This window comes from Cherax quadricarinatus, chromosome 60 (assembly GCF_038502225.1).
Source record: "Cherax quadricarinatus isolate ZL_2023a chromosome 60, ASM3850222v1, whole genome shotgun sequence".
Classification (NCBI taxonomy): domain Eukaryota; kingdom Metazoa; phylum Arthropoda; class Malacostraca; order Decapoda; family Parastacidae; genus Cherax; species Cherax quadricarinatus.
This window is the reverse complement of record NC_091351.1, coordinates 8,579,344-8,591,885: the sequence shown is the minus strand read 5'-3', so window position 1 is coordinate 8,591,885 and position 12,542 is coordinate 8,579,344. Positions and strand designations below refer to the sequence as shown.

General features: G+C 39.7%; 1 protein-coding gene across 3 annotated transcripts in view; it reads right to left on the bottom strand.

Annotated features, from left to right (window-relative positions):
- The window catches only part of LOC128694492 (BRCA2-interacting transcriptional repressor EMSY), a 97,307-nt gene that overhangs the window by 54,033 nt on the left and 30,732 nt on the right, over positions 1-12,542 (bottom strand). For all 3 annotated transcript variants that reach the window (XR_011393671.1, XM_070097912.1, XM_070097913.1), the window contains exons 8-9: positions 1,754-1,916; positions 210-296 (exon numbers count right to left, since the gene is read on the bottom strand). Coding sequence is in view for 2 of the 3 variants with exons in the window: in XM_070097912.1 (XP_069954013.1) it covers positions 210-296; positions 1,754-1,916 (250 nt within the window). In the remaining variant the exon portion in view is untranslated. The remainder of the gene's footprint in view (positions 1-209; positions 297-1,753; positions 1,917-12,542) is intronic.

Sequence of the window (12,542 nt, the reverse complement as noted above, 5' to 3'; positions counted from 1 at the left end):
TCTCCAACTTCAAAATATATATATAAATATTCTCCAGAAATTAAACAGTAATGTATACAATTATAGAGTGAGGGGCTAGTAACCCCTTCTCCTGTATAAATTACTAAATTACTAAGTCACCCTGCCTCGGTCGGATACGGCAGGTGTATTGTGTTGAAAAGCATACAATTATAATAAAAAATTTAAACCACGTAAATTGTATCACTAACCAGATGGAGGCATTCCTCCTGACACAAGTGATCCACCACCAGAGTACGTTGAAGGTACGATCATACTTCCTGAGCCCACATTGCTCCCTGAGGAAAAAATATTGAAGAGCTGATTATTGCAGTACTGTATTTATTTTAAATAAGAAACAGTGTGATCTAATTTCTTCTAAAACTTTAACCTTTAATCTGTGGCATGATCAGAAATAAAATTTCTTACGAGTACGGCACTATTTTGAAAAGCAAAAAAAAAAAAAAAAAATCTTAACAGGGTGACCAGGAAATGAAGAAATACAAAACTCACGAAATCGTAATGAAACGATTGCAAGCAAACCATACCACGGACAGGGATAGAACCCGTGATCAGAGAGTCTCAAAACTCCAGACCGTCGCATTATGGTGTAGAAATATACCTAGTTGGACGAATCTTATTGTGGTTAGCTGGTCCAGTGGCTAACGCGACGGTCTGGAGCTTTGAGACTCTCTGATCGCAGGTTCTATCCCCACTCGTGGTATGGTTTGTTAAGAAATACAAAGTTTTTCTTACTTTTACATTTAGTAATTTATAGAGGAGAAAGGGTTACTAGCGCCTTTCTCCTGGCATTTTATTCGTCTCTTACAGCATACATGGCTTACAGAGGAAGGATTCTTTTCCACTTCCCCAAATGAAATAAATATGTAAACAAAGGAGATATCAACAGGGTACTAAGAATATCTAACCAAGAAAAAACAAGGAGAAAAGGATTAACGTGCGAGCACGTTAGACAGGAATGAGTGGAGATGAATGGTTTTTGGGACTTGATGAGTTGTTGGAGTGTGAGCAGGGTAATATTCTTTGAAGGGATTCAGGGAAAGTGGTTAGCCAGACTTGAGTCCCAAATGTGGGAAGTACAGCGCCTGCACTCTAAAGGTTTGGGATATTTACTTCTCAGAGTGACATCTAAGCTGTCATATCTGTATGCCTCTGGCAAGACAGTGGTAATGTGAATGATAGCGAAAGCGTTTCTTTATTGGACCACCTAGCCTCAGAGGGAGACAGCCAGGGTATTAAAAATAAAACAGATTCAGAAAAGATATGAGTGATTATTGGTTTGACACTTAAGCTGTAGATGAGTTAACAATCTGCCAAGTAGTCACTGAACTAAAATGATAGCTTTAAAAATGTTAGACCAATATAAGAGTGAAGAGAGATGGATTTGAGGAGGACCTGCCTAGCATAGGCCAGCAGGCCTACTGCAGTGCTCCTCCATTCTTACCTCTGATTAAAACATGGGATCTATGGGAAAACAGCTTCTAAGTGCAGAACACAAAAGTAACAAAAAATTTTCAGGAATGTGTTAATTTTGCAAGTTGGTGCACTACTGTTATATACAAATGAGAAGAGCTGAGTCTAAGTAGAATCTGTCTAGCACGGACCAGTATGTCTACTACAGTGTTCCTCTATTCTTTTGTTCTTATTTCCAAATCAAGTACTTTCTTATAAAAAAACGTGGTTTTAAATAGTACAAGATAATACTAAAATAACAAAATAAAAAGCTGAAATTTACCAGACTGCATTTGACTTGCTGGTATTGTACTGCCTGCAGAGGGAACACCTCTCATCACAGTGGGTGATGCTCCAGTGCTACTTTTCATAACAGGAACACTGAGAGAACGCTGATACATGCCACTTCCTACGCCACTTGCTCCAGATGTTGATACAAGAATTACCTGGCAATTAGGAAGTTATTACATATTAATCATATTTCATTAATAATTAAATAGAATTTTTTTAAAACAACAGCCATCTCCCACCAAGGCAGGGTGGCCCGAAAAATAAGAAACCAAAAGCCTTTCTTCTTTTTACATTTAGTTATTTATTCAGGAGAAGTGACATTTTAGTTATATGTTATGACACCCATGGCTTACGGAGGGAGGATTCTTCTCCACTTCCCCATAGAGAAAATAAGGAAAAATAAGATTTAATTACAATTAAATCACATGCAAGATTTATTTATATGTATAGGTGATTTTTAGAGGGAATTTCTGTGAAGGAAACAAAATTTAATGATAAGATCCATTCAAATTATTTATTCACTTGTTATACACTTACTGGGTAAATTATATATATATACAGTGGACCCCCGCATAACGATGGCATCACATAGCGATTATTTCGCATACCGCTTACTTTAATTGCAAAAATTTTGCCTCGCATACCGCTTAAAAACCCGCTTACCGATTTTCGTCCGAGACGCTTCCAATGTGCGGCCTGAGCCACGCTCACATGTTCCGCCGGTGGCATTGTTTACCAGCCAGCCTCCGCAATAACATCCAAGCATACAATCGGAATATTTCGTATTATTACAGTGTTTTCGGTGCTGTTTCTGGAAAATAAGTGATCATGGGCCCCAAGAAAGCTTCTAGTGCCAACCCTGTGGTAAAAAGGGTGAGAATTAGTATGGAAATTAAGAAAGATTTTGAAGGGTTTGGGGCTAACCCTGAGAAGCCTATGCCAGTTGTGGAATCCATTGTGCCTACTTCAAAAATTAAGGAAATGTGTGCACAGTGGGTTGAACTGCAAACCTTTATGGATGAAAATCACCCTGACACAGCTGTTGCAAGCCGTGCTGGTGACTATTTCAATGACAATGTTGTGGCCCATTTTAGACAAATCGTAAAGGAACGGGAGGTACAGAGCTCTATGGACAGATTTGTTGTGCGACAGAAGTAACCCCGGAAAAGGACTTGCTACCTCAAGTCCTAATGGAAGGGGATTCCCCTTCTAAACAGTAAGAAGATAATGCTCTCCCCTCCTCCCATCCCATCAATCATCACCAGATCTTCAATAAAAGTAAGTGTCATGTAAGTGTGCATGCCTTTTTCAGTTTGTGTGTATTAAAATTAACATTTCATGTGGTAAAAATTTTTTTTTTTCATACTTTTGGGTGTCTTGCACGGATTAATTTTATTTCCATTATTTCTTATGGGGAAAATTCATTCACATAACGATTATTTCGCATAACGATTACCCCTCTTGCACGGATTAAAATCGTTAACCGGGGGTCCACTGTATATATATATATTGGCAGTTTGGAGGGATATGTTGTGTATCTTTATATGTGTATGCTTCTAGACTGTTGTATTCTGAGCACCTCTACAAAAACAGTGATAATATGTGAGTGTAGTGAAAGTGTTGAATGATGATGAAAGTATTTTCTTTTTGGGGATTTTCTTTCTTTTTTGGGTCACCCTGCCTCGGTGGGAGACGGCCGACTTGTTGAAAAAAAAAAAAAAAAAATAATAATATATATATATATATATACAGTGGACCCCTGCATAACGATGGCATCACATAGCGATTAATCCGCATACCGCTTGCTTTAATCGCAAAAATTTTGCCGCGCATACCGATTAAAAACCCGCTCACCGATTTTCGTCCGAGACGCGTCCAATGTGCGCCCTCAGCCAGCCTCACATGTGCCGCCCGTGCCATTGTTTACCAGCCAGCCTCCGCGGTAACATCCAAGCATACAATCGGAATACAGTGGACCCCCGGTTAACGATTTTAATCCGTGCAAGAGGGCTCATCGTTATGCGAAATAATCGTTATGCGAATGAATTTTCCCCATAAGAAATAATGGAAATCAAATTAATCCGTGCAAGACGCCCAAAAGTATGAAAAAAAATTTTTTTTACCACATGAAATGTTAATTTTAATACACACAAACTGAAAAAGGCATGCACAATTAAATGACACTTACTTTTATTGAAGATCCGGTGATGATTGATGGGATGGGAGGAGGGGAGAGCATTATCTTCTTACTGTTTAGAAGGGGAATCCCCTTCCATTACGACTTGAGGTAGCAAGTCCTTTTCCGGGGTTACTTCCCTTCTTCTTTTAATGCCACTAGGACCAGCTTGAGAGTCACTGGACCTCTGTCGCACAACAAATCTGTCCATAGAGCTCTGTACCTCCCGTTCCTTTACGATTTGTCTAAAATGGGCCACAACATTGTCATTGAAATAGTCACCAGCACGGCTTGCAACAGCTGTGTCAGGGTGATTTTCATCTATAAAGGTTTGCAGTTCAACCCACTGTGCACACATTTCCTTAATCTTTGAAGTAGGCACAATGGATTCCACAACTGGCATAGGCTTCTCAGGGTTAGCCCCAAACCCTTCAAAATCTTTCTTAATTTCCATACTAATTCTCACCCTTTTTACCACAGGGTTGGCACTAGAAGCTTTCTTGGGGCCCATGGTCACTTATTTTCCAGAAACAGCACCGAAAACACTGTAATAATACGAAATATTCCGAGTGTATGCTTGGATGTTACCGCGGAGGCTGGCTGGTAAACAATGGGACGGCCGGCACATGTGAGGCTGGCTGAGGGCACATTGGACGCGTCTCGGACGAAAATCGGTAAGCGGGTTTTTAATCGGTATGCGCGGCAAAAATTTTGCGATAAAAGTAATCGGTATGCGGAAAAATCGCTATGTGATGCCATCGTTATGCGGGGGTCCACTGTATTTCGTATTATTACAGTGTTTTCGGTGCTGTTTCTGGAAAATAAGTGACCATGGGCCCCAAGAAAGCTTCTAGTGCCAACCGTACACCAATAAGGGTGAGAATTCCAATAGAAATGAAGAAAGAGATCATTGATAAGTATGAAAGTGGAGTGCGTATCGCCGACCTAGTCAAGTTGTACAAGAAACCCCAATCAACCATCGCTACTATTGTGGGCACCAGAAAGACAATCAAGGAAGCTGTTCTTGCCAAAGGTTTAACTGTGTTTTCGAAACAAAGATCGCAAGTGATGGAAGATGTTGAGAGACTCTTATTGGTGTGGATAAATGAAAAACAGCTAGCAGGAGATAGCGTCTCTCAAGCGATCATATGTGAAAAGGCTAGGAAGTTGCATGAGGATTTAATTAAAAAAATGCCTGCAACTAGTGATGATGTGAGTGAATTTAAGGCCAGCAAAGGTTGGTTTGAGAGATTTAAGAAGCGTAGTGGCATCCATAGTGTGATAAGGCATGGTGAGGCTGCCAGTTCGGACCACAAAGCGGCTGAAAAATATGTGCAGGAATTCAAGGAGTACATAGAAACTGAAGGACTGAAACCTGAACAAGTGTTTAATTGTGATGAAACAGGCCTGTTCTGGAAGAAAATGCCAAGCAGGACCTACATTACTCAGGAGGAAAAGGCACTCCCAGGACATAAGCCTATGAAAGACAGGCTTACTTTGTTGATGTGTGCCAATGCTAGTGGTGATTGCAAAGTTAAGCCTTTATTAGTGTATCACTCTGAAACTCCCAGAGCGTTCAGGCAAAAGAATGTCCTCAAGGATAATTTGTGTGTGCTGTGGAGGGCAAACAGTAAGGCATGGGTCACTAGGGACTTTTTCTAGGAGGGCAAACAGTAAGGCATGGGTCACTAGGGACTTTTTCTATAACTGGTTACACCATGCATTTGCCCCCAATGTGAAAGATTACCTAACTGAAAAGAAATTAGAACTTAAGTGCCTCCTGGTGTTAGACAATGCCCCTGGTCATCCTACAGACGTGGCAGAGCGACTTTATGGGGACATGAGCTTCATTAAGGTGAAGTTTTTGCCTCCTAATACCACTCCTCTCCTGCAGCCCATGGACCAGCAGGTTATTGCAAACTTCAAAAAACTGTACACAAAAGCTCTGTTTGAAAGGTGCTTTGTAGTGACCTCAGAAACTCAACTGACTCTAAGAGAGTTTTGGAGAGAGCACTTTAATATCCTCAATTGTGTAAACCTTATAGGTAAGGCTTGGGAGGGAGTGGCTAAGAAGACCTTGAACTCTGCTTGGAAGAAACTGTGGCCAGAATGTGTAGACAAAAGGGATTTTGAAGGGTTTGAGGCTAACCCTGAGAGGATTATACCACTTGAGGAATCCATTGTGGCATTGGGAAAGTCCTTGGGGTTGGAGGTTAGTGGGGAGGATGTGGAAGAGTTGGTGGAGGAGGACAATGAAGAACTAACCACTGATGAGCTGATAGATCAACTTCAAGAGCAAGAGGCCAGACCTGAGGAAACTGGTTCAGAGGAGGGGAGAGAGAAATTGAAGAAGTTGCCTACTACAAAGATTAAAGAAATCTGTGCAAAGTGGCTTGAAGTGCAAACCTTCATGGATGAAAATCACCCTCACACAGCTATTGCAAGCCATGTTGGCAACCTGTACACTGACAATATTGTGAAACACTTTAGGGAAGTCATAAAGGAACGAGAGGTACAGGCCACTATGGACAGATATGTTGTGCGAAAGAAGTCCAGTGACTCTGAAGCTGGTCCTAGTGGCATTAAAAGAAGAAGGGAAGTAACCCCAGAAAAGGACTTGACACCTCAAGTCTTAATGGAAGGGGATTCCCCTTCTAAACACTAACACTCTCTCTCCCCTCCTCCCATCCCATCAATCATCACCAGATCTTCAATAAAAGTAAGTGTCATGTAAGTGTGCATGCCTTTTTCAGTTTGTGTGTATTAAAATTAACAATTCATGTGGTAAAAAAAATTTTTTTTCATACTTTTGGGTGTCTTGCACGGATTAATTTTATTTCCATTATTTCTTATGGGGAAAATTCATTCACATACCGATTATTTCGCATAACAATTACCCCTCTTGCACGGATTAAAATCGTTATGCGGGGGTCCACTGTATATATATATATATATATATATATATATATATATATATATATATATATATATATTAGATTATGTATTGGTGGATAAAAGGTTGATGGGTAGGCTCCAGGATGTACATGTTTATAGAGGGGCAACTGATATATCGGATCATTATTTAGTTGTAGCTACAGTTAGAGTAAGAGGTAGATGGGAAAAGAGGAAGGTGGCAACAACAAGTAAGAGGGAAGTGAAAGTGTATAAACTAAGGGAGGAGGAAGTTCGGGTGAGATATAAGCGACTATTGGCAGAAAGGTGGGCTAGTGCAAAGATGAGTAGTGGGGGGGTTGAAGAGGGTTGGAATAGTTTTAAAAATGCAGTATTAGAATGTGGGGCAGAAGTTTGTGGTTATAGGAGGGTGGGGGCAGGAGGAAAGAGGAGTGATTGGTGGAATGATGAAGTAAAGGGTGTGATAAAAGAGAAAAAGGTAGCTTATGAGAGGTTTTTACAAAGCAGAAGTGTTATAAGAAGAGCAGAGTATATGGAGAGTAAAAGAAAGGTAAAGAGAGTGGTGAGAGAGTGCAAAAGGAGAGCAGATGATAGAGTGGGAGAGGCACTGTCAAGAAATTTTAATGAAAATAAGAAAAAATTTTGGAGTGAGTTAAACAAGTTAAGAAAGCCTAGGGAAAATATGGATTTGTCAGTTAAAAACAGAGTAGGGGAGTTAGTAGATGGGGAGATGGAGGTATTTGGGTAGATGGCGAGAATATTTTGAGGAACTTTTAAATGTTAAGGAAGAAACAGAGGCAGTAATTTCATGCACTGGTCAGGGAGGTATACCATCTTTTAGGAGTGAAGAAGAGCAGAATGTAAGTGTGGGGGAGGTACGTGAGGCATTACGTAAAATGAAAGGGGGTAAAGCAGCTGGAACTGATGGGATCATGACAGAAATGTTAAAAGCAGGGGGGGATATAGTGTTGGAGTGGTTGGTACTTTTGTTTAATAAATGTATGAAAGAGGGGAAGGTACCTAGGGATTGGCAGAGAGCATGTATAGTCCCTTTATATAAAGGGAAAGGGGACAAAAGAGACTGTAAAAATTATAGAGGAATAAGCTTACTGAGTATACCAGGAAAAGTGTACGGTAGGGTTATAATTGAAAGAATTAGAGGTAAGACAGAATGTAGGATTGCGGATGAGCAAGGAGGTTTTAGAGTGGGTAGGGGATGTGTAGATCAGGTGTTTACATTGAAGCATATATGTGAACAGTATTTAGATAAAGATAGGGAAGTTTTTATTGCATTTATGGATTTAGAAAAGGCATATGATAGAGTGGATAGAGGAGCAATGTGGCAGATGTTGCAAGTATATGGAATAGGTGGTAAGTTATTAAATGCTGTAAAGAGTTTTTATGAGGATAGTGAGGCTCAGGTTAGGGTGTGTAGAAGAGAGGGAGACTACTTCCCGGTAAAAGTAGGTCTTAGACAGGGATGTGTAATGTCACCATGGTTGTTTAATATATTTATAGATGGGGTTGTAAAGGAAGTAAATGCTAGGGTGTTTGGGAGAGGGGTGGGATTAAATTATGGGGAATCAAATTCAAAATGGGAATTGACACAGTTACTTTTTGCTGATGATACTGTGCTTATGGGAGATTCTAAAGAAAAATTGCAAAGGTTAGTGGATGAGTTTGGGAATGTGTGTAAAGGTAGAAAGTTGAAAGTGAACATAGAAAAGAGTAAGGTGATGAGGGTGTCAAATGATTTAGATAAAGAAAAATTGGATATCAAATTGGGGAGGAGGAGTATGGAAGAAGTGAATGTTTTCAGATACTTGGGAGTTGACGTGTCGGCGGATGGATTTATGAAGGATGAGGTTAATCATAGAATTGATGAGGGAAAAAAGGTGAGTGGTGCGTTGAGGTATATGTGGAGTCAAAAAACGTTATCTATGGAGGCAAAGAAGGGAATGTATGAAAGTATAGTAGTACCAACACTCTTATATGGGTGTGAAGCTTGGGTGGTAAATGCAGCAGCGAGGAGACGGTTGGAGGCAGCGGAGATGTCCTGTTTAAGGGCAATGTGTGGTGTAAATATTATGCAGAAAATTCGGAGTGTGGAAATTAGGAGAAGGTGTGGAGTTAATAAAAGTATTAGTCAGAGGGCAGAAGAGGGGTTGTTGAGGTGGTTTGGTCATTTAGAGAGAATGGATCACAGTAGAATGACATGGAAAGCATATAAATCTATAGGGGAAGGAAGGCGGGGTAGGGGTCGTCCTCGAAAGGGTTGGAGAGAGGGGGTAAAGGAGGTTTTGTGGGTAAGGGGCTTGGACTTCCAGCAAGCGTGCGTGAGCGTGTTAGATAGGAGTGAATGGAGACGAATGGTACTTGGGACCTGACGATCTGTTGGAGTGTGAGCAGGGTAATATTTAGTGAAGGGATTCAGGGAAACCGGTTATTTTCATATAGTCGGACTTGAGTCCTGGAAATGGGAAGTACAATGCCTGCACTTTAAAGGAGGGGTTTGGGATATTGGCAGTTTGGAGGGATATGTTGTGTATCTTTATATGTTTATGCTTCTAGACTGTTGTATTCTGAGCACCTCTGCAAAAACAGTGATAATGTGCGAGTGTGGTGAAAGTGTTGAATGATGATGAAAGTATTTTCTTTTTGGGGATTTTCTTTCTTTTTTGGGTCACCCTGCCTCGGTGGGAGACGGCCGACTTGTTGAAAAAAAAAAAAAAAAAATATATATATATATATAATTTTATATATATATATATATATATATATATATATATATATATATATATATATATACATATATATATATATATATATATATATATATATGTAGTAGGTTGGTAGACAGCAACCACCCAGGGAGGTACTACCGTCCTGCCAAGTGAGTGTAAAACGAAGCCTGTGATTGTTTTACATGATGGTAGGATTGCTGAGGTCTTTTGTCTGTCTCATAAATATGCAAGATTACAGGCATGTCTTGCTACTTCTACTTGCACTTAGGTCACACTACACATACATGTACACATTTATTTATACACACTCATCTGAGTTTTCTTTGATTTTATCTTAATAGTTCTTGGTCTTATTAATTTTCCTTTTATATCCATGGGGAAGTGGAATAAGAATCTTTCCTCCGTAAGCCATGCGTGTTGTAAAAGTCAACTAAAATGCCGGGAACAATGGGCTAGTAACCCCTTTTCCTGTAAAGATTACTAAAAAGAATAAGAAGAAGAAAATTGTCAAAGTGGGAAGTCTGAATGTGCGTGGATGTTGTGCAGATGATAAGAAAGAGATGATTGTGGATGTTATGAATGAGAAGAAGCTGGATGTCCTGGCTTTAAGTGAAACAAAGCTGAAGGGGGTGGGAGAGTTTCAGTGGAGAGGAATAAATGGGATTAGGTCAGGGGTTTCAAATAGAGTTAGAGCTAAAGAAGGAGTAGCAATAATGTTGAAGGATAAGCTATGGCAGGAAAAGAGGGACTATAAATGTATTAATTCAAGGATTATGTGGAGTAAAATAAAGATTGGATGTGAAAAGTGGGTTATAATAAGCGTGTATGCACCTGGAGAAGAGAGAAGTGTAGAGGAGAGAGAGAGATTTTGGGAAATGTTGAGTGAATGCGTGGGGAGTTTTGAATCAAGTGTGAGAGTAATGGTGGTTGGGGATTTCAATGCTAAAGTGGGTAAAAATGTTATGGAGGGAGTAGTAGGTAAATTTGGGGTGCCAGGGGTAAATGTAAATGGGGAGCCTTTAATTGAGCTATGTGTAGAAAGAAATTTGGTAATAAGTAATACATATTTTATGAAAAAGAGGATAAATAAATATACAAGGTATGATGTAGCACGTAATGAAAGTAGTTTATTAGATTATGTATTGGTGGATAAAAGGTTGATGGGTAGGCTCCAGGATGTACATGTTTATAGAGGGGCAACTGATATATCGGATCATTATTTAGTTGTAGCTACAGTTAGAGTAAGAGGTAGATGGGAAAAGAGGAAGGTGGCAACAACAAGTAAGAGGGAGGTGAAAGTGTATAAACTAAGGGAGGAGGAAGTTCGGGTGAGATATAAGCGACTATTGGCAGAAAGGTGGGATAGTGCAAAGATGAGTAATGGGGGGGTTGAAGAGGGTTGGAATAGTTTTAAAAATGCAGTATTAGAATGTGGGGCAGAAGTTTGTGGTTATAGGAGGGTGGGTGCAGGAGGAAAGAGGAGTGATTGGTGGAATGATGAAGTAAAGGGTGTGATAAAAGAGAAAAAGGTAGTTTATGAGAGGTTTTTACAAAGCAGAAGTGTTATAAGAAGAGCAGAATATATGGAGAGTAAAAGAAAGGTAAAGAGAGTGGTGAGAGAGTGCAAAAGGAGAGCAGATGATAGAGTGGGAGAGGCACTGTCAAGAAATTTTAATGAAAATAAGAAAAAATTTTGGAGTGAGTTAAACAACTTAAGAAAGCCAAGGGAAAATATGGATTTGTCAGTTAAAAACAGAGTAGGGGAGTTAGTAGATGGGGAGATGGAGGTATTAGGTAGATGGCGAGAATATTTTGAGGAACTTTTAAATGTTAAGGAAGAAACAGAGGCAGTAATTTCATGCACTGGTCAGGGAGGTATACCATCTTTTAGGAGTGAAGAAGAGCAGAATGTAAGTGTGGGGGAGGTACGTGAGGCATTACGTAAAATGAAAGGGGGTAAAGCAGCTGGTACTGATGAGATCATGACAGAAATGTTAAAAGCAGGGGGGGATATAGTGTTGGAGTGGTTGGTACTTTTGTTTAATAAATGTATGAAAGAGGGGAAGGTACCTAGGGATTGGCGGAGAGCATGTATAGTCCCTTTATATAAAGGGAAAGGGGACAAAAGAGACTGTAAAAATTATAGAGGAATAAGCTTACTGAGTATACCAGGAAAAGTGTACGGTAGGGTTATAATTGAAAGAATTAGAGGTAAGACAGAATGTAGGATTGCGGATGAGCAAGGAGGTTTCAGAGTGGGTAGGGGATGTGTAGATCAAGTGTTTACATTGAAGCATATATGTGAACAGTATTTAGATAAAGGTAGGGAAGTTTTTATTGCATTTATGGATTTAGAAAAGGCATATGATAGAGTGGATAGAGGAGCAATGTGGCAGATGTTGCAAGTATATGGAATAGGTGGTAAGTTATTAAATGCTGTAAAGAGTTTTTATGAAGATAGTGAGGCTCAGGTTAGGGTGTGTAGAAGAGAGGGAGACTATTTCCCGGTAAAAGTAGGTCTTAGACAGGGATGTGTAATGTCACCATGGTTGTTTAATATATTTATAGATGGGGTTGTTAAGGAAGTAAATGCTAGGGTGTTTGGGAGAGGGGTGGGATTAAATTATGGGGAATCAAATTCAAAATGGGAATTGACACAGTTACTTTTTGCTGATGATACTGTGCTTATGGGAGATTCTAAAGAAAAATTGCAAAGGTTAGTGGATGAGTTTGGGAATGTGTGTAAAGGTAGAAAGTTGAAAGTGAACATAGAAAAAAGTAAGGTGATGAGGGTGTCAAATGATTTAGATAAAGAAAAATTGGATATCAAATTGGGGAGGAGGAGTATGGAAGAAGTGAATGTTTTCAGATACTTGGGAGTTGACGTGTCGGCGGATGGATTTATGAAGGATGAGGTTAATCATAGAATTGATGAGGGAAAAAAGGTG